The sequence below is a fragment of the Tachyglossus aculeatus genome, chromosome X4 (assembly GCF_015852505.1).
Source record: "Tachyglossus aculeatus isolate mTacAcu1 chromosome X4, mTacAcu1.pri, whole genome shotgun sequence".
In the NCBI taxonomy this organism is placed as follows: domain Eukaryota; kingdom Metazoa; phylum Chordata; class Mammalia; order Monotremata; family Tachyglossidae; genus Tachyglossus; species Tachyglossus aculeatus.
In genome coordinates this window covers 12,569,191-12,592,877 of record NC_052098.1, presented here as the reverse complement: position 1 = coordinate 12,592,877, position 23,687 = coordinate 12,569,191, and the positions used below count along the sequence as shown (strand labels likewise).

Here is a 23,687-nt window from a genome sequence, read left to right as displayed (position 1 = left end):
TGAAGGGAAGAAAAGAAGCTTCTTTCAGTAAATCTGAAGGATTTTAAAACTCCTCTTATGCAAAGCTCTTTCAATTGAAGATGAACCTTGGCACATGGAGTGAGGGGTTGGAGACTGGGTGCATTCGGTCATCCACCAAATTCCCACCAGAGCAACTGCACAGGGTGACAAAAATTTAAGTCAGGAGGAGTCTGGGGGAATGAGGAGCAGGATGACGGAGCCCTTGACAGGACTCTGCACTGCTTTCTTTTCGAGTAAGCTGTGTCTCAAACTTAGTTTATGAGATTTCTGCACGGGTGTGACAGAGCAAAAATTGTCATGACGAGAAAAATGCCTTCTGGCTTACGATCCGACCCAGCTAAAGTCAGCACTCCCTTTCAACAGTGCTCACCACAAATTAGCTGTTTCCTGCAAGATGAACTCCACGAGGCCAGCAGGAAGGTGAGATTGGGAGAGAGTTCGGCATTTTTAAGGGCAGAACCTTGAGCAACCCAGATGGATCTCTGAGAGTCAACTACAAGGGGCAGCAGAATCTTCATTCTGTGGCCCCCAGTTAGGGGGAAATTAGGGGTGAAGGACCTTGACTTCCTGTGCTTTGTTCTTAAATTTATATTTAATTCTTAGGGATTGTTCCTTGGAAACTGCCACTACAGGGAATATATATATATATATATATATCTCAAGAATTCAACAAATTCAACTTGTGGGCTGGTCCTTATTATCTTTGAATAAAATACATTTGGTCACTAATGACCTCCTTCCTGCCAAATCCAAGGGCCTCTACTCCATTCTAATCCTATTTGACCTCTCAGCTGCCTTCAACAATGCTGACCCACCTGTTTCTCCTGGAAACATTATCCAACTTTGGCTTCACTGACACTGTCCTCTTCTGATTCTCTTCTGACCCCTCTGGCCACTCATTCTGTCTTTCACAGGGTCCTCCTCTGCCTCCCACCCCTAACCGTGGAAGTCCCTTGAGGCTTAGTTCTGGGTCCCCTTCTATTCTCTATATACACCCACACCCTTGGATATATATATCTGAGAAGAAGCTGCAGGAAAAATCCCTGAGAATTAAGTTTTTCCTTCAGAAGCAAATTATGGACAGCTGTTGCCCTCTTCCATTTCCTTTGCTTCCAGCCACCCCCTATCAACGACCCCTCTGGAAGATCCATTATAGCTTCACAGTCATATTTGCTTGTATTTTGACCACATTATTTCTCAACACTCTCTATCCTAGGCTTGTTGGTAGACCTGTTTTTATTGCCCTCATCTCATCTTAGACCAGAGAGACAGGCACTTACAAAGGTGACTTTCCTCCTTTTTCTTTTTATGATACTTGTTAGGCACTTACTAGGTGCCATTCATTCAATCAATTGTATTTATTGAGTGCTTACTGTGTGCAGAGCACTGTACTAAGTGCTTGGGAAGTACAGGCACTGTACTAAGTGCTGGGGGAGATATAAGATAATCAGGTGGGACACAGTCCCTGTCCCAGTTGAGGTTCACAGTCTAGTCGGAGAAGCAGCATGGCTTAGTGGCAAGAGCCCGGTCTTGGGAGTCAGAGGTTCTGGGTTCTAGTACCGGCTCTGCCGTTTGTCAGCTGTGTGACTTTGGGCAAGTCAACTTGTACTTCCCAAGTGCTTAGTACAGTGCTCTGCACACAGTAAACGCTCAATAAATACGATTGAATGAATGAATGAAAGTCACTTCACTTCTCTGTGCCTCAGTTCCCTTATCTGTAAAATGGGGATTAAGACTGTGAGCCCCACGTGGGACAATCTGATAACCTTGTATCTAACCCAGTGCTTAGAACAATGCTCAGCATATAGTAAGTGCTTAACAAAAACCATTATTATTATTATTATTAAATGGGAGGGAGGAGGATTTAATCCCTATTTTATAGATGAGGAAACGGAGGCACAGATAAATTAAGTGACTTTCCTATGGCCACACAGCAGGCAGGTGGCAGAGCTGGGATTAGAACCCAGGTCCTCTGATTCCCCGGCCCGTGCTCTTTCCACTAGGCCACATTAATTGCCATGACTAGATTTTGCAGTCGTCAATGCTTTAAACTGGGTCCAGAGGCCTCAGAGAGTTTTAAGATCCTAAAAATGCTAGCAGCATCTAGATACTTTCCAGAGGCTGGGGTTAACTTTGGCTAATATTGGGCTAGTGTTTTCGGCAGAGACGACAGCTTTACATTTAGTGCCACTGGGTCATTGTGGTTGGGGCAGACTGGCCACGGGGCACAATGGAAAGAGCCGGGGCCTGGGAGTCAGGGGACCTGTGTTCTAATCCTAGCTCTGCCGCTTGTCTACTGTGCCACCTGGGGCAATCACTTAACTTCTCTGTGCCTCAGTTCCCTCAACTGTAAAATGGGGATTCAGGGACTGTCCTCGCTCTCCCTTAGACTGTGAGCTCCATGTGGGACACGGACTGTGCCCGACCTGATTATCTTCTATCTACCCCATTGCTTAGTACAGTGTTTGGCACATAGTAAACGCTTAACAAATTCTATATTTATTATGAGTCAAGACAGATCCTGATGGAGTTGCCATATATTGGTACCATGCTCAGGAGAGTCCAGGTTCCTTATCAAGCTTCCTGTTTCAGTCAGATTATGAATGTTGTGAAAAAACATTTCAAGGGGAAATATTTCCTGATTTTATCAGTTTCCATTGAGCTCTGATCACATATGCCCATGTTTATTTGTTTACTGCTTGCGCAGTGTCTGGCATCTGTTCCACCAGTTTCTGCCTTTCCCAGTTCCCTTGGTGCTGGTGCCCAGAGAGTGTCAGTGTGTGCTTGTCTGTGTGCGGTGAGAATGTGTACAAACACAACCCGCTCACGAGGTCTTTTCTCTTTGAGAGTTCTGAAGCTACAAAATGATCCCTGAACTGGCTGATGGTCAGGACCCATTTGAAGGAGAAGAAAAAGCAGCTGAAATGGGATTTTCTGCTATTTAGAAGCAACAAAAGGAAAAAAAAAAGGTTTATTCCAGGGCAATATTTGTGGTCCAGTTAGAAACCTAGTTTCTGGGAAATTTGACTTAGCTCAGCTATGCCACAATCACCTGTAATTCTGAAATGAGATTCACACAAATAGGTTACCCACAAGATTCTGGTAATTATCTACTTCTGTGCCCAGAACACCCCTTGTGGCACCTCTGCTAACAAATTCAACTTGTGGGCTGGTCCTTATTATCTTTGAATAAAATACATTTGGTCACTAATGACCTCCTTCCTGCCAAATCCAAGGGCCTCTACTCCATTCTAATCCTATTTGATCTCTTAGCTGCCTTCAACAATGTTGACCCACCTGTTTCTCCTGGAAACATTATCCAACTTTGGCTTCACTGACACTGTCCTCTTCTGATTCTCTTCTGACCCCTCTGGCCACTCATTCTGTCTTTCACAGGGTCCTCCTCTGCCTCCCACCCCTAACCGTGGGAGTCCCTTGAGGCTCAGTTCTGGGTCCCCTTCTATTCTCCATATACACCCACACCCTTGGAGAACTCATTCACTCCCATGGCTTCAGCTACAATTTCTATGCAAATGATTCCCAAAACGACTTCTCCATCCCTGATCTCTCTTCTCCTCTACAGTCTTGTATTTCCTCCTGCCTTCAGAACAACTCTACTTGGATATCCCCAGCACCTCAAACTTAAACATCCAACACGGAACTCCTCATCTTCCCATGCTAACCTTGTCATCCCCATGACTTTTCCATTAATCATCCTCCCTGTCTCACAAGCCCATAACCTTGGCATTATCCTCAACTCATTTCTCTCATTCAACCCACGTATTAAATCTGTCACCAAACCCTGTCAATTCAACCTTTACAACAGTGCTAAAATCTGTCCTTTCCTCTTCATCCAAACTGATCCAAGCAGTTATTATATCCTGACTTGAATGCTGCATCAGCCTTTCCCCTGAACTCTCTGTTTGTTTTGTTCTGTGTTATGGTATTAGTTAAGCACTTACTATCTGTCAAGCACTGTTCTAAGTGCTGGGGTAGATACGAGTTTATACTGTTGAATACAGCCCCTGTCCCACATGGGGCTCACAGTCTAAGTACGAGAGAGTAGGATTTAATCCCCATTTTACAGTTGAGGAAACTGAGGCACAGATAAATTAAGTGATCACAGAGCAAGCAATTGGAAGAGTTGGGATTAGAACCCAGGTCCTCTGATTCTCAGGCCCATGCTCTTTCCATCAGACCATGTTGCTTCTCCCTGTCTCTCCCCTCTTTAGTCCATTCTTCACTCTGCTGCCCAGATCATTTTTCTAAAAAACTTTAATCCCCAATCATGCTTAAACTGAGAAGAAGTGTGGCCTAGAGAAGCAGGATGACCTAGTCAAAAGAGCCTAGGTTCTAATCCCACCTCTGCTACTTGCCTGTTGTGTGACCTGGAGCAAATCACTTAACTTCTCTGTGCCTCAGTTTCCTCATCTATAAAAACAGGATTAAATACCTGTTCTCCCTCCCCTCTAAACTGGGAGCCCAGTGTGGGACAGAGGCTACCTCTGACCTGATTATCTTGTATTTACTCCAACGCTCAGTATGGCGCTTGGCACATAGTAAGCGATTAACAAACACCACAATTACTATTATTAACAATAGTGGCTGTATGTAAAGCCAAGGCTGTTTATTACTTTTTAGTCACCATGACCTGGGACTGATGATGATGATGATAATGATGGTGTTAATAATAATGATAATAATAACAGCAATATTTAAGTGCTTACTATACCCCAAATATCGTACTAAACGCTAGAGCAGATACAAGATAATCAGGTCCCACATGGGGCTTACCGTCTAAGTAGGAGGGAGAACAATCAATCAATCAATCAATCGTATTTATTGAGCACTTACTGTGTGCAGAGCACTGTACTAAGCGCTTGGGAAGTACAAGTTGGCAACATATAGAGACGGTCCCTACCCAACAGTGGGCTCACAGTCTAGAAGTGGGAGACAGAGAACAAAACCAAACATATTAACAAAATAAAATAAATAGAATAGATATGTACAAAGATGAGTCCAACACTACTTGCTCAGCATTAAAAAACAATGAGTCAAATCTGGCCCATTTTTAACTTTGTCCAAATGTTTTCAGTGACCTCCCTGCCATCCCAACTTGACTCAGCATTTAGTGAAAACAATTGTGCCTGGTGATCTCAGGGATCAGGACCTTCACCCTGGATGACTCTCGTGATATCTACAGCTCCGTAACCAAAACCGAGAGCACAAATTTTGAGGCTTTTTTTGCTTGGTTTGGTTTTTGAAATAAATGCAGATGCAGAGTAGGGGAAAGCAGCGGGAAAGGCACCCAAATCACCTGGATGAACTGAAAATGACCATTCGGGTGGCTGTTCTCGGACACTGAGCGAGTTGTGTTCAACCTTTTCGTCGGCGCTGGACTCTTACGTCCAACAGGCGTTGAATCCCCATTTTGCAGATAAGGGAACTGAGGCACAGAGAAATAAGTGATTTGCCCAAGGTCACACAGCAGATAAGTGGTGGAGCTGGGATTAGAACTCAGGTCCTGTGAATCCCAGTCCTGTGCTCTTTCCACTAGGCATCCGGCTTCAAAAATCTACAACTTGTTTTCTAGTGAAGAGAGTTACAAATTGCATCTACCAAGGTAATCCCTAATTCTTCAGTGTTCGATCATTGAGTACAGATTAGTATAACTCAGTATTTGTTTGTAATGATCAACCAAGTTGGGCAACAGTTGGGCTGCTCCAAATCAACCTGCTTGGTTTTTGCTAGGGCAAAGTACTACAGTCAAAGCTACAGGAATCAGCATGGCCTCGTGGAAAGAGCTTGAGACTGAGAGTCATGGGACTTGGATTCTAATCCCGGCTCTGCCGCTTGCCTGCTGTGTGACTTATGGCAAGTCACTTCACTTTCCCGTTCCTCAGTTCCCTTATCTGCAAATTCAATACCTGTGCTTCCTTAATAATGATAATAATAATAATAATAAAAATAATAATTATTATTATTATGGTATTTGTTGAGCACTTACTATATGCCACGATCTGTTCTAAGCACTGGGATAGATACAAGGTAATCAGGTTGGACACAGTCTCTGTCCCACTTGGACCTCACAATCTTAACCCCCATTTTACAGATGAGGTAACAGGCACAGAGAAGTTAATTGACTGGCCCAAGGTCACACAGCATACAAGTGGCAGAGCTGGGATTAGAACCCAAGTCTTCCCAAGCCCGTGCTCTTGCAACTAGGCCATGCTGCTTCTGCATCCCTTCTACTTAGAAGGTGAGTCCCATGTGGGAGCTGATGATCTTGTATCTACTCCAGTGCTTAGTAATTGTGCTTGGCACATAGCACTTAACAAATATCAGATTTAGTATTATCATCATTATATCTCTCACACTTTAGAAATCTCAGGCAATGCCAATCGTGTTGGTGTGCGGGCATGTAGGCATGTTCTTCCTGTCTGAAAGATCAAAACAAAGGCTAGATTTACTTCATTACTTGGTTTATGTGGCATAATGTCTACTGACTGTTTACTAAGCCTTCTAAATTAGCTCTTGTTTTTTAAGGAGGTTGAAATGGTAAAGTGTTTTCTTTCAAAAGGGATACAACATGTGAAGGGCAGAACAAGAATCGGAGGTGTCATGTACAAATGGATGACCTGCCAGTTGGGCCTTTCTAAGCCATGCTCCTTCTGGGGAATTGTGTTCCCTAGTCTGCAGATTCCACTTGGCAGGAAACCTAGCAGTAAAATATAGAATAATAGGCTACTGGAGGCATCTCTTCTATGTCAATGACTGCACATATTTTAAAAAATAAATTAGAAAAATAAATCAGGGGACTCACTCATCAAAAACAAACAGGAGGAAATTTAATAGGGACAAGTGTGTGGTAATACATGCCCCAAAGTACTCAAACACAAGATGAGGAGAGATACACGAGGCAGAAGAAGACAATGATATCTTGGGCAGTTTGAACAGGAGTATTACTCAGAAGAACCAGGACGTAAGCATTCTTCTAAACCAATACTGGTTATTAGACTGTTTTGTCTAGCTTTGTTCTCCCCATTTGAAAAGGAGGTGAAGAAACTAGAGAGGATCATCTTACCTAGGCTCCTTCTCAAATGTCACGGGCATGCTTTCTGAGGTGTGCTACTTAAAAGTAACTCCCCCTTTACTCAGATAACCACCTAGCTTCTGCCTTGGGACCCTCCTACCCATTGTCTCTGATCCTTGAATACCAGTGGAATTACATTGTAGATTTAACTGGAGACAGTGACACAATTTCAGGATCCTGCAGAACGATGCTGGAAAAAGAGAACAATTGAGCGTTTGGCTAGAAAACAACATATAGTCATGCTGAAGTTCAAGGGAAAGAAAAAAAAAACACAGGCATATGAGAAAGAACTCCTCACATTCTGCATGATAATCACATACCAATTCCTTCTTCTTCATGCACTCCATGAGGATTATGAAAAGATGTTGGGCCTGGGTTCGAGTGTAGGTGAAAGTCTTCTGGATCGTAACTAGCAATTGGTCCCTCAAAGATTCATTAATGAGCCTGAAAGTCAAAAAGAGAGAAAAAGGAAAACATCGTTAGAACATGAACTCAACACAAGGTTGACATCAAATCCATGGCCTAGAAGAAAGAGATAAAGATGGTTAATTCATCTCATGCCTATGCTCCATGTAAGTGTCAGTTAGGAAAGTTCATTGGTTGAATGTGGAAAATAGCTTGCCTTCCATCTATGAGATCTAGTCTTAATTCTAGTCTGTATTCAGGCTACTAAAAGGGGTTGGGGGTGGGGGTGTCCTTATGAAAGCAGGTCTTACAGTTTCTGATCAGGATTTGGATTTTGGATAGGAGCTGAGATGGGCTAGTGCAACTTGTAATTAGGGTGTCAAGAATAATTTCAACTCCTTGATCACAGGCAATAGATCATCACACTATTTCATAAAGCCTCGCTTCTGTAACCCAAACAGTGACAGCCACCAACAACTTTTGTGGAACTTGCTTTATAAAAGGACGTTTTCTGCCCTGTATGTATTTGAAGTCCCCCATCGAAAAAGACTCCTATTTTGATACAGAAAAGCCCAAGAGTGAGGTTTGTTAAAAATTGGACTGAGGCTCCAAGGGAACTTTCTCTGGGATTAGATTTTCATCAATTTAGGATGGGTCAAGGAGGGGGGAGGATTTGACCACTCAAGACCATTTCCTTCGTGGAAAATGATAATGCCTTAGATGAGTGCTTGATCCCAGATCTGCCACTTCCCCGCTGTGTGACCTAGGGCAAGTCACTTAATTTCTCTGGGCCTCAGTTTCCTCAACCCAAAAAATAGGGTTCCAATACCTGCTCTCCTTCCTACTTAGACTGTGAGCTCCATGTGGGACAGGGACTCTGTTCAACCTGATTATATTGTATCTACCTCAGTGCTTAGAATAGTGGTTTATTCACAGTAAGAACTTAACAAATACCATAATTATTATTATAATTATTATGAGCAATTTACTATCCCTATAGTCTTTGGAGGAGATTGGGGCTGGCTTGGGGGCCCTCCCTCTAATGAATGGGTGGCTTCCTGGCTTCCTTTGATAGGAACCTCTGAGTTTCTCCTTATCTCTGGGTGAGACGAATCTCCTCCCCCCAACCCTCCTCACAAGGGAGGCTAACACCAAGAGATTAAAACTCCCCCAGTTGCAAAAAAATAAGGTAGAACTGCAATGGACTCCCTGGGGAGGAGGAACTTGGGGAAAGATAGGCAGAAGATGATGAAAATTAGGAAGGGTAGAAGGGAAGAACCAGCTAGGATCAGATAGAGGGAGGAGTATGTGTCAATGTAGGTAGAAAATGCAAAGGTTATCCATGTTGCAAAAACTGTAAACTTGAACTCCTGTAAAGCTTAAACTCCTAGTGGGCAGGGAATATATCTACCAATTCTGTTATACTGCACTCTCGCAAGCACTTAGTACTGTGTTCTGCGCACATTAAGTGCTCAATAAATACAACTGAATGAATGAATTAAAACCTCACTTGTGTTGTATTCTTTGGTTTTGCCCAACAGTTCAGTAGCAGGGGACATGCCTTCTGTTTCATGCTCCCAGGCACCTAGGAGACTGCCCTGAACACAGTAGGGACTTCATAAATGCTGTTTCTGGTAATTATGATGATAATCTAATTAATATTCCAGATTATCTACTTGATATAGCGAACCAACCATCTGGAGAGTCACTTTCTGATCATGTGCCTTTCCCAGCTAACTGTGGGGTTACAAAATCCTTCTTCCTCTTGGTCACTACGGATTTTGGGGACTTTATCTACAAAACAAATTAACTCCAGAATCTTGGGCAAATCTGGCGGCTGTTTAATTACGAGAAGATATATTAACCTGCAGACCTGTTCGCTGAAATCGGCAGCAGAGTAGTGTTAGTTCAATCCACCACTTGCTGTAGCTCAGCGTTGAAGGTAGGATGATCACTGAGAGTCCCCACAGGTACCAGAGAAAGCAGCACATGCACTGTCACAAGTGTTAAGATGGGCATGCAGTGTAACATGACAGCATCATGTGTGCCATTTTGCAAAAGTATGCCAAGTTCACAAAAACTTAAAGCTTTTCTCTGGGGGTCTTGTGCTCATCCTAACCCCTGACTTGCTCTTAGCATTCCCCTCATAGGTCTATGAGAAGAATGTATGCCATTTCCCAGGCCCAGAATTCAGTGGATGTAACACTGGACATAAAGGTATCAAGTGCCATATCCATACTGGACAGAGGACAGACAAATTGAAAACTGGACAACTGGACACCCTATAGAAGGCAGAAAACCAGTGATTAAAAATTCCTATAGACCTTAGACAGTTCTGCAACCAATCTATTCGTGCCATTAACCTCTGTCCCTTCAAGTCTATGCTCTTATTAACTTCTTTTTTTTTAAAAAAAAACCTTAAATTGCTAGAGATTCGTGTAGTAAAAAAACCAATTAGGATATCCAGCACCCATCTCCTCAGCACTAAATATGTGGTTATAACCAAAGGGTGACCATCATGTCCTCAGGGACATACACCTGCTAAATCTGGGATGTCAAGACACATTGGGAGATTCCTTCCCATTTCCTGAGACAAGTCTCTTCCAAGGGCAGCTTAGGCCTGTGGAAGCCAGTGGCAGCAGGACCATCATTAATGTAGGCATTGCCCTCAGTCCTGCTTATGACTTGCACCTGGGCCTACTGTGCAAGAGAATTAGGAGAAGTAGGGCAGATACTGGACTGTGAAGAGCTCCTGAATTCCAATTGCCGTTCTCCCTCAGATTTAACGGCAGGTCTTTGAGAAAGTCATTTATTCTGCCCGTGCCTCCATTTTACTAGCTTTAAAACGAGGAAAGGATCATTTCCTTGCTTCTCGGGGCAGTAACAAATGGGAAATTGCAGACTGAAAAGTCATAGGAAGGCTATCACAGTGATAGGAAAAGTTTAATTTTAAATGGGATTATGTTTTAACAGTGTATGAGCCAACCATCTCCTCTTGTCTCTTATGTTCCTTTATTCGGCAAGGGGTGATGAAATCAGAGTATTTTTCAGAGCCTCTGCACAGACCTGTTAGATCAGCCATGAAAATAAGCACTGGCCCATATGGCTGGGTCTAAAGGAGACCAGGGCTGTCCTAACAGAAATCAGGCAGTGGGGTTAATGAGAATCAGGTGGTAGCCTTAAGCAAAAATGAAAGCAGTGTAGCTGGAGGAATGAGCACAGGCCTGGGAGTTAGAGGAGCTGGGTTTGAATCCTGAATCTACCACTTGTCTGCTGTGCAACCTTGGGCAAGTCACTTCATTTCTCGTTGCCTCAGTTTGCTCATCTGGAAAATGGGAATTAAATATCTATTCTCTCAATCAATAAATGGCAATTACTGAACTCTTATTATGTGCAGAGTTGTACTAAGGACTTGGCAGAGTACAGCACAACAGAGTTGGTAGACATGTTCCCTGCCTTCTAGGAGTTTACAGTCTAGAGGGGTCCTACCTACCCCTTCTCTCTGATCTCTCTCCTACTTAGACTGTGAGCTCCATGTGGGGCAGGGACTGCATTTCATTCAGTCGTATTTATTGCGTGCTTACTGGGTGCACATCACTGTACTAAGCACTTGGGAGAGTACAATACACCAATAAACAGACAAAGCGAGCTTACATGATCTAATTATCTTGACTCTATCCCCATGTTTAGTGCAGTACTTGACAAATATCACAAAAATTTACAGCAGTACTCTGCTTCTCTTTTCTATTTCCTTTTGGGGATGGTATGAGGACTGTGCTTTTGTTGGCATTTTGTCTTCAAATTTAAACTTATTTCTCTGGTATTTTCCTCATGGTGCTAGATTTTTTCTTGGGAATTTTCCCTGTGGATTAGAAATTCCATGGGGGTGGAAATGAATATATACAAAGGAAAACCCAGTCTTTCTATTTTCCTCATCATTGCTTGGAATGATGGTGCAGGACACCATGCCCTCCCTTGATCAGGGATTCCTTTGGGTACATCTAGTATTTGCAGTCCACTAGATTGTAAGCTCCTTAAGGGCAGGGAACATGTCTACCAACTATATTGCTCTCTCCTGAGTGCTTAGTATAGTGCCCTGCTCACAGTAAGCACTCAATAAATACCAATGTTTAATAATGGCATTTATTAAGCACTTACTATGTGCCAAGCACTGTGCATTTAAAGTAAATGAAAGGAGCTGACTGTTTGTGCAGATAAACTGGCCAGTTTGGCCACAACAGGCACAATCCTGCAGCCTCTCTCAATTGTTCTGAAATTTCTTGGGAAGCTGACAAAAATCAAGGACTATCCTGGCTACATCAGGATTTATGGTCAGCCTAGATGTCGCTTTAAAAAAAAAAATATTCACAGTTTTCTCGCAAAGCCCAAGATTTCCCCTGCCTGACTCAGGTAATTAAAAGTGAATGGATATCTAAGAGAGCAATTTTGGTTTCGTTTTATTGGGCAAAAAGATTAGTGTTTGAAATGTGCCTGATGCCAGAACATAGTAACATTATCTATCGTTTCAATCCGTGAACTCAGGCTCTGCCAATGTAGTGCCAAATTAGTTAAACCATTAATTTTTTTTTTTGAATGCAGCATCATTATTACTAGTGGGCCTCAGAGGGTTTAGCAATTTAAGAAATGTAATGTGTGAAATGTGGAAATTTTAGTAGTATGACAGTTTTGTTTCTTCATTTAAAAAGTTGTACTTTTAGTGAAGGGCTTGTTAGATAAGTCAAGATGTCAAAGATGAGTCAAAAATAACCAACAACCAACGAAACTGAACAGATAATTATTTGACTTCTTAGATGCAACACAATTGATGTCCCCAAATAGTTCATTCAAAGGGATATTTTTTGATGAATCAAAAAAGATAAATTAATTTATCATTTATCAAAAGGACCTGGTGCAGTATGAACAATCAAACCTGGATTAAGGTTAATGGGTTGGTTAAAAAACCTCATTTTATGCATATTGCAAGAATGACTTAAAAGCTTTAATCTGGGAAAATGAAGGGTGCATTTAAAGCATCAGAATTAATTAACAATAACACAATTTTGTACTTGAAGGGCAATTTCAATTAAGAGTTTCCAGATGCTTTTAGAACATGGCTTAGAACAGTGCTTGACACAGTAAGTGCTTAATAAACATTATTATTTTTAAAAAGATATTAAAATTTTCTCATTTGCTTGAAGCAGATGGTATCTGTCTATGATATGTACAGGCATAATGCATGGTGGAGGAAGGTTAGGTGACTTGTCCAAGGACATATACTATTGCAGCCATAAACTTGTAACTCTTTCAAAAATATCACTGTTTCCGGGGCCAAAACAGGATAATAATACATAATTATGGTACTTGTTCAGTGTTTACTATGAGCCAAACACTGTACTAAGTACTGGGGTAGATACAGGAGCATCAGCTCAGACAAACTCTCTCCTCCACATGCGGCTCAGGGTCTAAGTAGGAGGGAGGACAGTTATTGAATCCCCATTTTACAAATAAGGAAACTGAGGCAGAAAGTAGGTAACTTGCCCAAGGTCACACAAGTAGCAGAGGCAGAATTAGAACCCAGATCTCTCTCTTCACGTCCAGTGCTCTTTCCATTAGGCCATGTGGCTTCTCTAGTGTGTAACAGTGCACAGAATGTGGCATCTAGGAAAATATCAAGCCAAACAGCATGATCCAACCCAAGTATCAGTGCAGTCTTCAGTGGCCCTAACAACTCCTAGCATCAGGCTGGGACACTGGTTCTTAATTCAAGAAGCAACAATCACCAGTCATTCGGTCAATCGTATTTATTGAGCACTTTCTGTGTGCAGAGCACTATACTAAGTGCTTGGGAGAGTACAATATAACAATAAACACCCCCCCCGCCCACAACAAGCATCCCGTCTACCCCTGCCTATTGAGTATGGAATTCAGTTGAAACTAGTGTACTTGGGAAGATATGTGATATCAAAATGTGCCCCAAGATAGAATTTGAACAGGAGGGAATGAATAGGTCAGTAAAAATGCCTGCATTTAATCCCATGCACACCTATTGATGCCATCCTCTCCTCTTCACCCATTGGTATTTACTTCCACTGTCTCATGTCTCTCCAGATTAAACGTGCACCACATACCATATACCCATAAGAGTCCCATGAAAATGAACAAAATGAGAAGAGAAAGTAGAGGTACGGAGCATTACCTATTTGCTCAGTCCACTTCCTGATTTTCAGGAGTCTGACTGGGAGTTTTCTTTAGGCTTTGGGTAGGTGATTCATACTTGTTTTACTGACATTTGTTTTGATTAAAAATGAAAGTTGCCATAAAGATGCCTAATCAATCAATCAAGGGTATTTATTGAGCACTTACTGGGTACAGAGCATTGTACTAAGCATATGGGAAAGTATACTATAACAAAGGCAGTAGACATGTTCCCTGCCCACAAGGAGCTTACAGTCTAGAGCAGGAGACAGACATTAAGATAAATAAATAATTTACAGCCATGTACATAAGTGCTGTGGGGCTGATGGTGGGTTAAATATCAAGTGCGTAAAAGAAAGCAGCATGGCCTAGAGGAAAGAGCACAGGTCTGGGAGTTAGAAGGACCTGGGTTCTAATCCTGGCTTTGCCACTTGTCCGCTGTGTGACCTTGGGCAAGTCACTTAACCTCTCTGAGCCTCAGCTACCTCATCTGTAAAATGGGGATTAAGACTGTAAGGTCATTGTGGGCAGGGAATGTGCCTGCTAACTGTGTTATACTGTACTCTCCCAAAAGGACAGAGTGAGAAGGTGAGACGTCCTCACTTATCAACTATTCCTGTCTCAGAATACTATACCAGATGCATGCAGAATCGGAGGAGGAGGAAAATCATCTAATTCTAGGAAAAAGTGGTGGCTAGGATTTTTTAAAGGGCTTCTAAAAACGTGGCTTTGACTGTGCCTATCAAAGTGTACCTTACTTGGGTAGTGAGCACAAAGTTGTTTATTTGCAAGTAATACCCTTCACCATATCAGTGTAAAAGCCAAATTTGATTTTGTTTGCTCTTCATCTCCCTCAGTTTTCACTTGACTGGGCCATTTACTTTCCTCTTGTGCGATTTCCTATTGGAATCATTTCTCAATGCAGCACTTAGTGGCTGAAAAGGAGCATAGTTCTGAGCAAGTGATTCCATAATATGGTGCCTCTGGGGTACTTTCAATGCTCCAGTACACTGACAAGCATCGCCCTGGGGAAGCAAAGTGGCTGAACGGGGTGTCAAATAGCAATGGCATTCATGCCAATCAGTGCTGTCAGACCACGGAACCCCTCAGCCCACATCATCCAAACACCAATCTGACTGTGGTCTAGGGATTCAGACTGGTGTCGGGCAGAGACCCAGAGATAGGTTCTGGGGCACCATTTGGTTGTATCTACTGAGGAGGATACCCTCTACTACCTGGCAGGAGAGGTGGAATCTGGAGATTGTGGATCCAGCTGGGCATTATAATAATAGTGTTATTATTATTACAGCATTTGCTAAGTGTTTACTATGTGTCAGGCAATGTACTAAGCACTGGGATAGATTCAACATAATCAGGACAGACACAATCCCTGTACGGCTCACTAAATGGGAGGGAGAACTGGTACTGACGCCCCATTTTACAGATGAGTCATGCCAGGCACAGAAGTGGAAGTCTGTTTAAACAGGCCCTGGAAGGTCTGAGTTGGGGAGGACAGTGAAAGAAAAGATGCTTAGAGAAGCATGGTGGCCTAGTGGAAAGAGCACAGAATGGAGAAGCGGCATGGCTTAGTGGATAGAGCATGGGCCAGAAGTCAGAAGGACCTGAGTTCTAATCACAGCTCTTCCTCATGTTTGCTGCATAACCTTGGGCAAGTTGCTTCACTTCTCTGGGCCTCAGTCCCCTCATCTGGAAAATGGGGATTATAACTGTGAGCCCTGTGTGGGACAGGGATTGTGTTCAACCCAAACGCCTGCATCTACCCCAGTGCTTAGTACGTGTCTAACATAAAGTAAGAACTTAATAAATACCACAATTGTTATTATTATTAATTGGGAGTTTGGAGACCTGGGTTCTAATCCTGCCTCCGTCACTACATAGCTGTGTGGCCTTAAACAAGTCGCTTAATGCATCTGTGCCAACTTGTATCTGTGCCATCTTAATGCATCTGTGCCAACTTACCAACTTGTACTTCCCAAGCGCTTAGTACAGTGCTCTGCACACAGTAAGCGCTCAATAAATACGATTGAATGAATGAATGAATCTGTGCTTCAGTTTTCTTATCTGGAAAATGGGGATTAAATACCTGTTCTCTCTCCCCTTCAGAACTGTGTGGCCCCCGTGTAGATAGGGACAGTGTCTTACCTAATAATAATGATGGCATTTGTTAAGCACTTGCTTTGCATCAAGCACTGTTCTAAGCGGTAGGGTAAATACAAGCTAATCAGGTTGGACACAGTCCATGTCCCACATGGGGCTCACAGTCTTAATCCCCATTTTACAGTTGAGGTAACTGAGGCACAGAAAAGTTAAGTGACCTGCCCAAGATCACATAGCAGACAGACAGAGGAGCGGGGATTAGAACCCAGGTCCCCTGACTCCTTGGCCCATGTTCTATCCATTAGGCCATGCTGCTGATTATACTGTATCCACCCCAGCTCATAGCACATGGTCAATGCTTAGCAAATACAACAACTATAATCATTATATGCTAAACCACTGGTAAGCAAGGGCACAGGTTGGTAAAATTCCTCATCGATGAAGTACACAGAGTGCTAAAGCCTCTACCTATTACTGCAAAGATGCTGAGTTTTCACTGTCATCTCTGAAAAATTCAATAAGCCAGACTAGTGATTTGTAGAAGAGTTTTACTCTATTATGCAAATAAATGAAAAGGCTCTTTTGAAATAAATTTTCTAAGCCCCACTTATTGAGTTAATACTGCTATTCTAGTCTTAATGCACCCTATGGTGATGACTGAAGGTAAGAGAAATCTTTTCACAGCATGTGGGGCTCCTGTTGCATATATATTTCCCCTCCACACTGTAGTATTTAATTACTGTCTGTAACCTGCACTAGGATCTTTGCATGAAAGATATTACACATGCCCAAAGTACCATTCATTTTTAATGACACCACTAGCTTAGATGAAAAGTCATTCAATTTTTTTAAAATGGTGTCTGCTAAGCGCTTTGTGTCAAGCACTGTGGTAGATATAAGCTAATCAGGTCAGATGGTCCCTGTCCAATATGGGGCTCACAGTCTTAGGGGAAGAGAGAAGATGGATTGAATCCTCATTTTACAGATAAGAAAATTGAGGCACAGAGAAGTGAAGTGCCTTGCTCAATGTCATACAGCAGACAAGTGGCAGATCTGGGATTAGAACCCAGGTCCTCTGACTCCCAGGACCGTGCTCTTTCCACGAGCTAGAGGTTCCAATGCCAACTGAGATAACCTGGGTATCCTTTTTCTAACGTAAGGTGATTTAGTACAGTGGAATTTAGTGCCTAAAGGACAGAAATCAGAGTCCATGTGAATATTAAATATATTACAGCAAAGATATGCATGATGCCCATACAGTGTCCTGTTAACCTAATAAATACTAAGAAATTAACAGGCAAATCTGGCAAGGGGCAAGTGGATTTTTTAAATGACATTTTCACTAGAAATACTCAGTTTGAACCAAGTCCACAAAAGGAAAAAACAGTTTATTCTTTGTTCAACCGGTGTTGGCTAGAATGGCCCCCAACAACCAATGGAAATGGTTTTGGAGCCACCTACCTTGAGTCCCACCTTCCAGCTAGTCCTGTAAACCTGGACATGAGCACGTCTGCTCGACCGACAGATAGGCTGTGGCCCTGATTTACCTTCATCCCACTGCCAGCCTGGATTTCCCTGGGGTTGTTACTAGAGTTCAGGAGGTTAGGGAGGGAAGATGGAACTCTGAAGCAACAGCTGGCTTTAGGGTGAACTTCCAAGCCATTCAGAAGTGAGTGCAAGAATGCCAGACTCCTTGGCCAAAAGTGTCTATGTGAATGATCTCAACAGAACAGATGTTTGCTGTCCTGGAGGGAAACAGCTGTGGCAAACACCCCCATCTTTTGCATTGAAAATAGGCTAGAAAAGTTTCCATTGCTGTAGTTTGCTTTTTTTTAGATTATAAACTCCTTGAACACCAGAACTACTTCTCAAGTGTCTCATACATTCTCTGCTTATAGTTCAATAAGTACCTATGTTGTTGTTGATGATGATGATGATGATGGTTGATTTATCCCTTTCAGACATCCTCAGAGAAAAGATTGGAATAAGTGGGAATGGTGAGTTAGGATAGAGACAATAAATATTGATGATGATAATGATGATGACTGTGTGGGTGCTGCAACAAATTCAAAATCTTAATAAATTGTACATTTTCAACTAAGTCCAATATGGGTCATCCTTTTCATTACAAAGCAAGATACTACTTTTCACTACAGTAATTAGGTTATATTCTACTTGGAAAGGGGCTATTTCCTGACAAGCAATCATTAGAGAAGCAGCTTGGCTTGGTAGAAAGAGCACAGGCTTGGGAGTCAGAAGACATGGGTTAATAATTATGGTATTTGTTAAGCGCTTACCACATGCCAAGCATTAAGCGCTGAGGTAGATACTAGGCAATTAGGTTGTCCCACGTGGGGCTCACAATCTTAATCCCCATTTTACAGATGAGGTAACTGAGGCACAAAGTTAAGTGACTTGCCCCAAATCACACAGCTGACAAGTGGGGGAGGTGGGATTCAAACCCACAACCTCTGAGGCCAGGCTCTTGCCACTAAGCCACACTGCTTCACTAAGCCACTCTGCTTCTATTCCTGGCTCTGCCACTTACCAGCTGTGTGACTTTGGCAAGTCACTTCACTTCTCTGTGCCTCAATTACCTCATCTATAAAATGGGGATTAAGACTGTGAGCCCCACGTGGGACAACCTAAGTACCTTGTAACTACCCCAGTGCATAGAAAAGTGTATTATTAACCATTGTTAACATTATGATATGCTATTCTAGAATGCACTAAACACTACAATAATAATTATTTATATTATTCATCTTGCTCTGTTTTCATTTGGCAGTTTTCCATCTTTAAATCATCATTATGCCTTGTGAAGAGTAGCAGCACTGCCTAGAGTGAGTTCTGTCATCTCAATAGATACACAGACTGCAAACCTCTTGAGGGCAGAAAATGTGTCCACTGTATTGTACCCTCCCAAGCACTTAATACAGTACTCTACACACAGTAACCACTGATTGACTGATAAACAATACTGTGAGGCTCTGAAGAAAGTGGTGGGATATCCAGCAAGATATTGATGAATTATTTTTTTTAATATGATACTTGTTAAGGTTTACTACATGCCAGGCAATGTTCTGAGCACTGGGGCAGATAAAAGCTAACCAGGCTGGACAGAGTCCATGTCCCACATGGAACTCAAAGTCTTAGTTCCCATTTTATAGATGAGGTAACTGAGGCACAGAGAAGGTAAGTGACTTGCCCAAGGTCATACAACAGACAAATGACAAATGGCAGAGCTAAAATTAGAAGCCAGGCCCTTCTGACTTCCCAGGCCCTTTGCTCTATCCAGTAGGCCTCGCTGCTGGGACTGGAATTGGAAGAGCCTTTCAAGATGCAGACCGATCTGAGCCTTCTTCCATCCTTACATCCCCAGAAGAGACATCTGAGGGGGCAGATACAGGGCAAGGGCAGGTCCAGGCATTGGAAATGTATCCAGAGCCCCGACACAGCACCTCACCTCAAAAATGTATTATGGCTTAATACATGCCATAACAAATTATAGTACTGTTTTATTAGAGGAAAAGAGAAGACAGGGAGAGTAGAGGATAAGACAACTGGAAGAGAGGTCTAGATGAAAAGAATGAAGTGAGAAAAACACTTCACTTACAAAAACACTTGTTGCTATGTATCAATCACATACATGTTTGATGATGTATGACCCAGCTGGGTGCAGAGCAATAATGAGATCCATCGCTACCAGTCCTGTTTAAACTGCCAGTCCATCTTTGTGTTAGCATTTATCTACACAAGGCAGTGAAAAGCCTTCTCTGCCTGTAATACTGTAGAATCAGTTATACGTTGTTAAATTCCTGAATTGTGTTTGCTTCTCATTTTCCGTCCATTTCTACGATGGCTTACCCATCACAGGTGAAGTGAGAATCAGCTAAGGTTTGTAAAACCTATGGAAATGGCTCGACATTCTCCACAGGCATTAAGCATTTTGATGGGAAGAAAATGCAACACTGTATAATGGCATTTGCTTAATGCAAAGATGACACATTTTCCAACTTCCATTTTTCAATTTCTCATCCATAATCATAGGATTAAAATGACGCTTTTAAAATATAAAGGCCCATGAAATAGCCCATTCAATAATTATAATATGGGAAGATTGTTTTCCTTAAATAGTTAACCCATCAGGAAAGTCCAGGGAAAACGTGGAAGAGGCAGACCAGCAGCTAGATGGCTAGAAACCATAACCATAGAAACAAATTGATAGAAATCATAACAATGGTAACGGAAGAACTGTTAGCAACGTTACAGATTATGGCAGAGGATAGGGTGTTCAGGAGAAAATATGCCCATAAAGTTGCTATGAATCAGAAACGACTTGACGGCATGTGATAATAATAATAATAATCGAGAGCTTACTTGGTGCAGAGCATTGTAGTAAGCACTCAGGAGAATACAAGAAAAATGGTAGACACAATCCCTGCCCTCAAGGATCTTACCATATAGTGAGGGAGACAGCCATTAAAATAAATTATAGGTAGGGGAAGCATAAGGATATCTGATATATGTGCATAACTGAGTATAAGGATATGCACAGTACTGCTATGGGTGGGGATATGGTGAGTAGAAATGATAAATGTGTTTTTTTTAAACACTCACTATATGCCAAGCACTGTAATAAGCCCTGGGATAGATACAAGATAGATCATACATAGTCCCCGCCCAACATGGGGCTCACTGTCTAAGTAGGAGGGAGAACAGGTTTTGAATCCCCATTTTACGGATGAGGAAACTGATGCCTGGAGAAGTTTTTCATATGCTTTCAAGGCTGTATTTACACAAAGTGAGAAACTGAGCAATTATCCAGTCTCTTCAATCAATATGTCCATTAGGGGAGAGAGCTAGACTGCTAGCATTTTCCCCATTTCTTTCTGAGTTTCTGGAGACACAGGATAAAGGTTCAGGGAATAATCTCATCAGGATAAATGAGAACCATAAACTCTCTTAGAATTCCTTCTTGATTTTAATATCAAAATCAAGGATCAAGGCATACATATCATAACTGGACAGTTCTTGTTTAATGATGATGATAAAGATAATGAATCTGTTATCCAATAAGGAAGATCGGCCACCATTGTCTGCTGCTGCCTGTCATAAGCCCTTAGTACAGAGCTCTGCACACAGTAAGTGCTCAATAAATACGATTGAATGAATGAATCCGGGGCCTTTAAAATTTAGGACTCCTTTGCCTGTATTTGTTTTCCTTTCCTGTTATGGGGTTGCCCAAGGTCACACAGCACACTGGTGACTGAGCTGGGAAGAGAGCCCGAATGTCCTGACTTCTGGTGCCATGCTCTTTCCATTAAGCCAGTCTTGTCCCCGTTTCACTATTTTTGTCTCACACATTGAGCTTTCTATGAAAATTAGTTTACTTTTATCAGGAGTTTTAAACTCCTTTGTAAGCTTGTTATGGGCAGGGACTGTGTCTACCAACTTTGTTGTACTGTACTCTACTCTCCCAAGCACTCAGTATGTGCTCTGCACAAAGTAAGTATCCTCAATAAGTGCAAATACAGATGACTGTATCTAACCTTTCGAAATTTACCACTGATTGACTGAATTAGTGATAAAGGGGCAATAAAAGCTTGTGCATGATTTTTTATGTGGAGACCCTGCTGCCCATCAAAGTCCAGAGATACTTTTTTTAATGGTATTTATCGAGCGCTCCCTGACACATTCCCTGCCCATAACAAGTTTACAGTCTTGAGGGGGAGACAGCAATAATATAAATATTTTATGATATACAATTTAAAGATATGTACATAAGTGCTATGCGGTTGATAGTGGGGTGAATCTCAAATGTCCAAAGGTCACAGATCCAAGTGCATAGAAGATACACAAGGGAGAGAGAACCGGGGAAAAAGCTAAACCCTAATCTGATGGCAAGAAGACCGAGTCAATTGTAAATGTATTTTTGCTGGCCGCTTTCATTCACCCTTGTTGCTGTTGAGGTTTTAAGACCTCAAGGAAGCGGTGTGGCCTAGTGAAAAGAGCATGGGCCTGGAAGTCAGAGGACCTGGATTTTAATACTGGCTCTGCTACCTACCCGCTGTGTGACCTTGGACAAGTCATTTAACCTCTCTCTGCCTCAGTTCCCTCATCAGCAATAAGGGGATTCATACCTATTCTGCCTCTTACTTGGACTGTGAGCCCGATGTGGGATAGGGACTGAATCTAGTATGATTATCTTGTATCAACCCCAGCGCTTAGTATAGGGCATGGCCCATAGTAAGCACTTAAAACCATTAAAAAAGACCTATTCTATCTGCTCATCCAGTAGGGATTTGTGTGTGGGTGTGTGTATTTCTGAATTGTATGAATGTGCTTGTATATTTATGAATGCATTTAGAATAGCATCAAACTCTGGCATCACCTCAGTGAAAAGGAGATGAAATGAATATAAACTAAGTGGACACCTGAAGCAAATATGTTCAGTTTTTATTTCCTGCATTCTTTCTTTCTCACTTGACATTCCAATTATTTCCAAATCATGCTGGAAGACAAAACCACCAGAATCAATTACTCTGTTCTGGAAGATCTGATAGAGACATATAATAGGCTTTTGACATCCTTCTGTCTGGTATGGAAAACTCTTTTGAGGTGAAAAAGAAAACATATGTGACCCTAAATCACATCACAATTTTTCAGCTCTACAGAATGCCGTGCTCCAATGAACACTGATGATGAGTTTAAGGATTTATCCTGCAGCCAGCTTTCCAAAATGTCAAGTTAGGGCTCTCTCTAGATGGCTTTTCCGTCATCTTTGGTCACATTGAAATTTAGCTGGAGATAGGTGCTTCTGCTAGCACTAGGCTAATATTCTTGGTTTAGCTTATATTGGACCAGGTGATTTTTTTCCCCTTCTCAATGATTATGCATTTCACCATGCCTTTGAATAAAACATTGGAAAGATTAGCGATATACTCAGTGTAACTATTTAAAAAATTAAACAAAACTAAGGTCGATGGTTAGAATAAGTGGCTAAAATTGCTAATAGAATCGAGCTATGTAGGTAGGAGTTGAGGCACATAGTAGGTGCAATTCTCAGGAAGGTTGAGCAATTTGATTTAACCAATTCACTGTCCTGTCACAGTGGGCATATGTACTTTGGCCTAAATCTTGGATTTTCTTCTGCAGTGTTTGCACTCTTGAGTGAGAAGCAATGGGGAAGCCCAAATGTCTTAGGTGTTTTCTTTTGGAGTTACAGCAGAAATGGGTGGTTCAAAATGACCTTTGATTTTAAAATCAAAATAAACCCGAGAAACTGTAATCTAAACGAGAGTGTAACATGCATAATATTCCTGGGCTACATTTAATGCTAATCACCCGGCATCTTTGAAAACATATGCAAGCTAAATATGCAAATGGGAAGGCAATTAGAGCAAAAAATTCATTAACCTCAGTCAAGCCTCTAAAAGAGCCAGGGCTTTATGACCTAGATAAGGGCAATTGCTTATAGAATCCACTACATCAGTTATTGTGTTGTCTGCAGGTAGTAGGCACAGATGAATGGTTTAATAATATTGATAAAGTAATGAAACATAGCAAGGGTGAATGTCTTGTAGTTTCTTTGTGTTTCAGTGAAAACTGGGATGCAAAACTGTTAGAAAATACCAAAGAGCTTCTTGAGATAAAGTTTCATTTTTTCTCTGATACACTTATAAGGCACAGAATGGACATGGAGAGAATAGAAGAAAAGGTAGAATAACTGAATCGCTAATGCCAGTCAGGCCATCAAAATCTATGTGCATTATGAAAGACACTATTTGTCTTTATCTAATTTCAAACAATCTGGTCTCGAAGAGATTTTTCCATTCCACCAATTGCATTTAGT

General features: G+C 41.9%; 1 protein-coding gene across 2 annotated transcripts in view; it reads right to left on the bottom strand.

The window, feature by feature from the left end:
- The window catches only part of TRPM3 (transient receptor potential cation channel subfamily M member 3), a 617,739-nt gene that overhangs the window by 132,089 nt on the left and 461,963 nt on the right, over positions 1 to 23,687 (bottom strand). For both annotated transcript variants that reach the window (XM_038769495.1, XM_038769496.1), the window contains exon 8: positions 7,435 to 7,558. In XM_038769495.1, the coding sequence (XP_038625423.1) occupies positions 7,435 to 7,558 (124 nt within the window). The remainder of the gene's footprint in view (positions 1 to 7,434; positions 7,559 to 23,687) is intronic.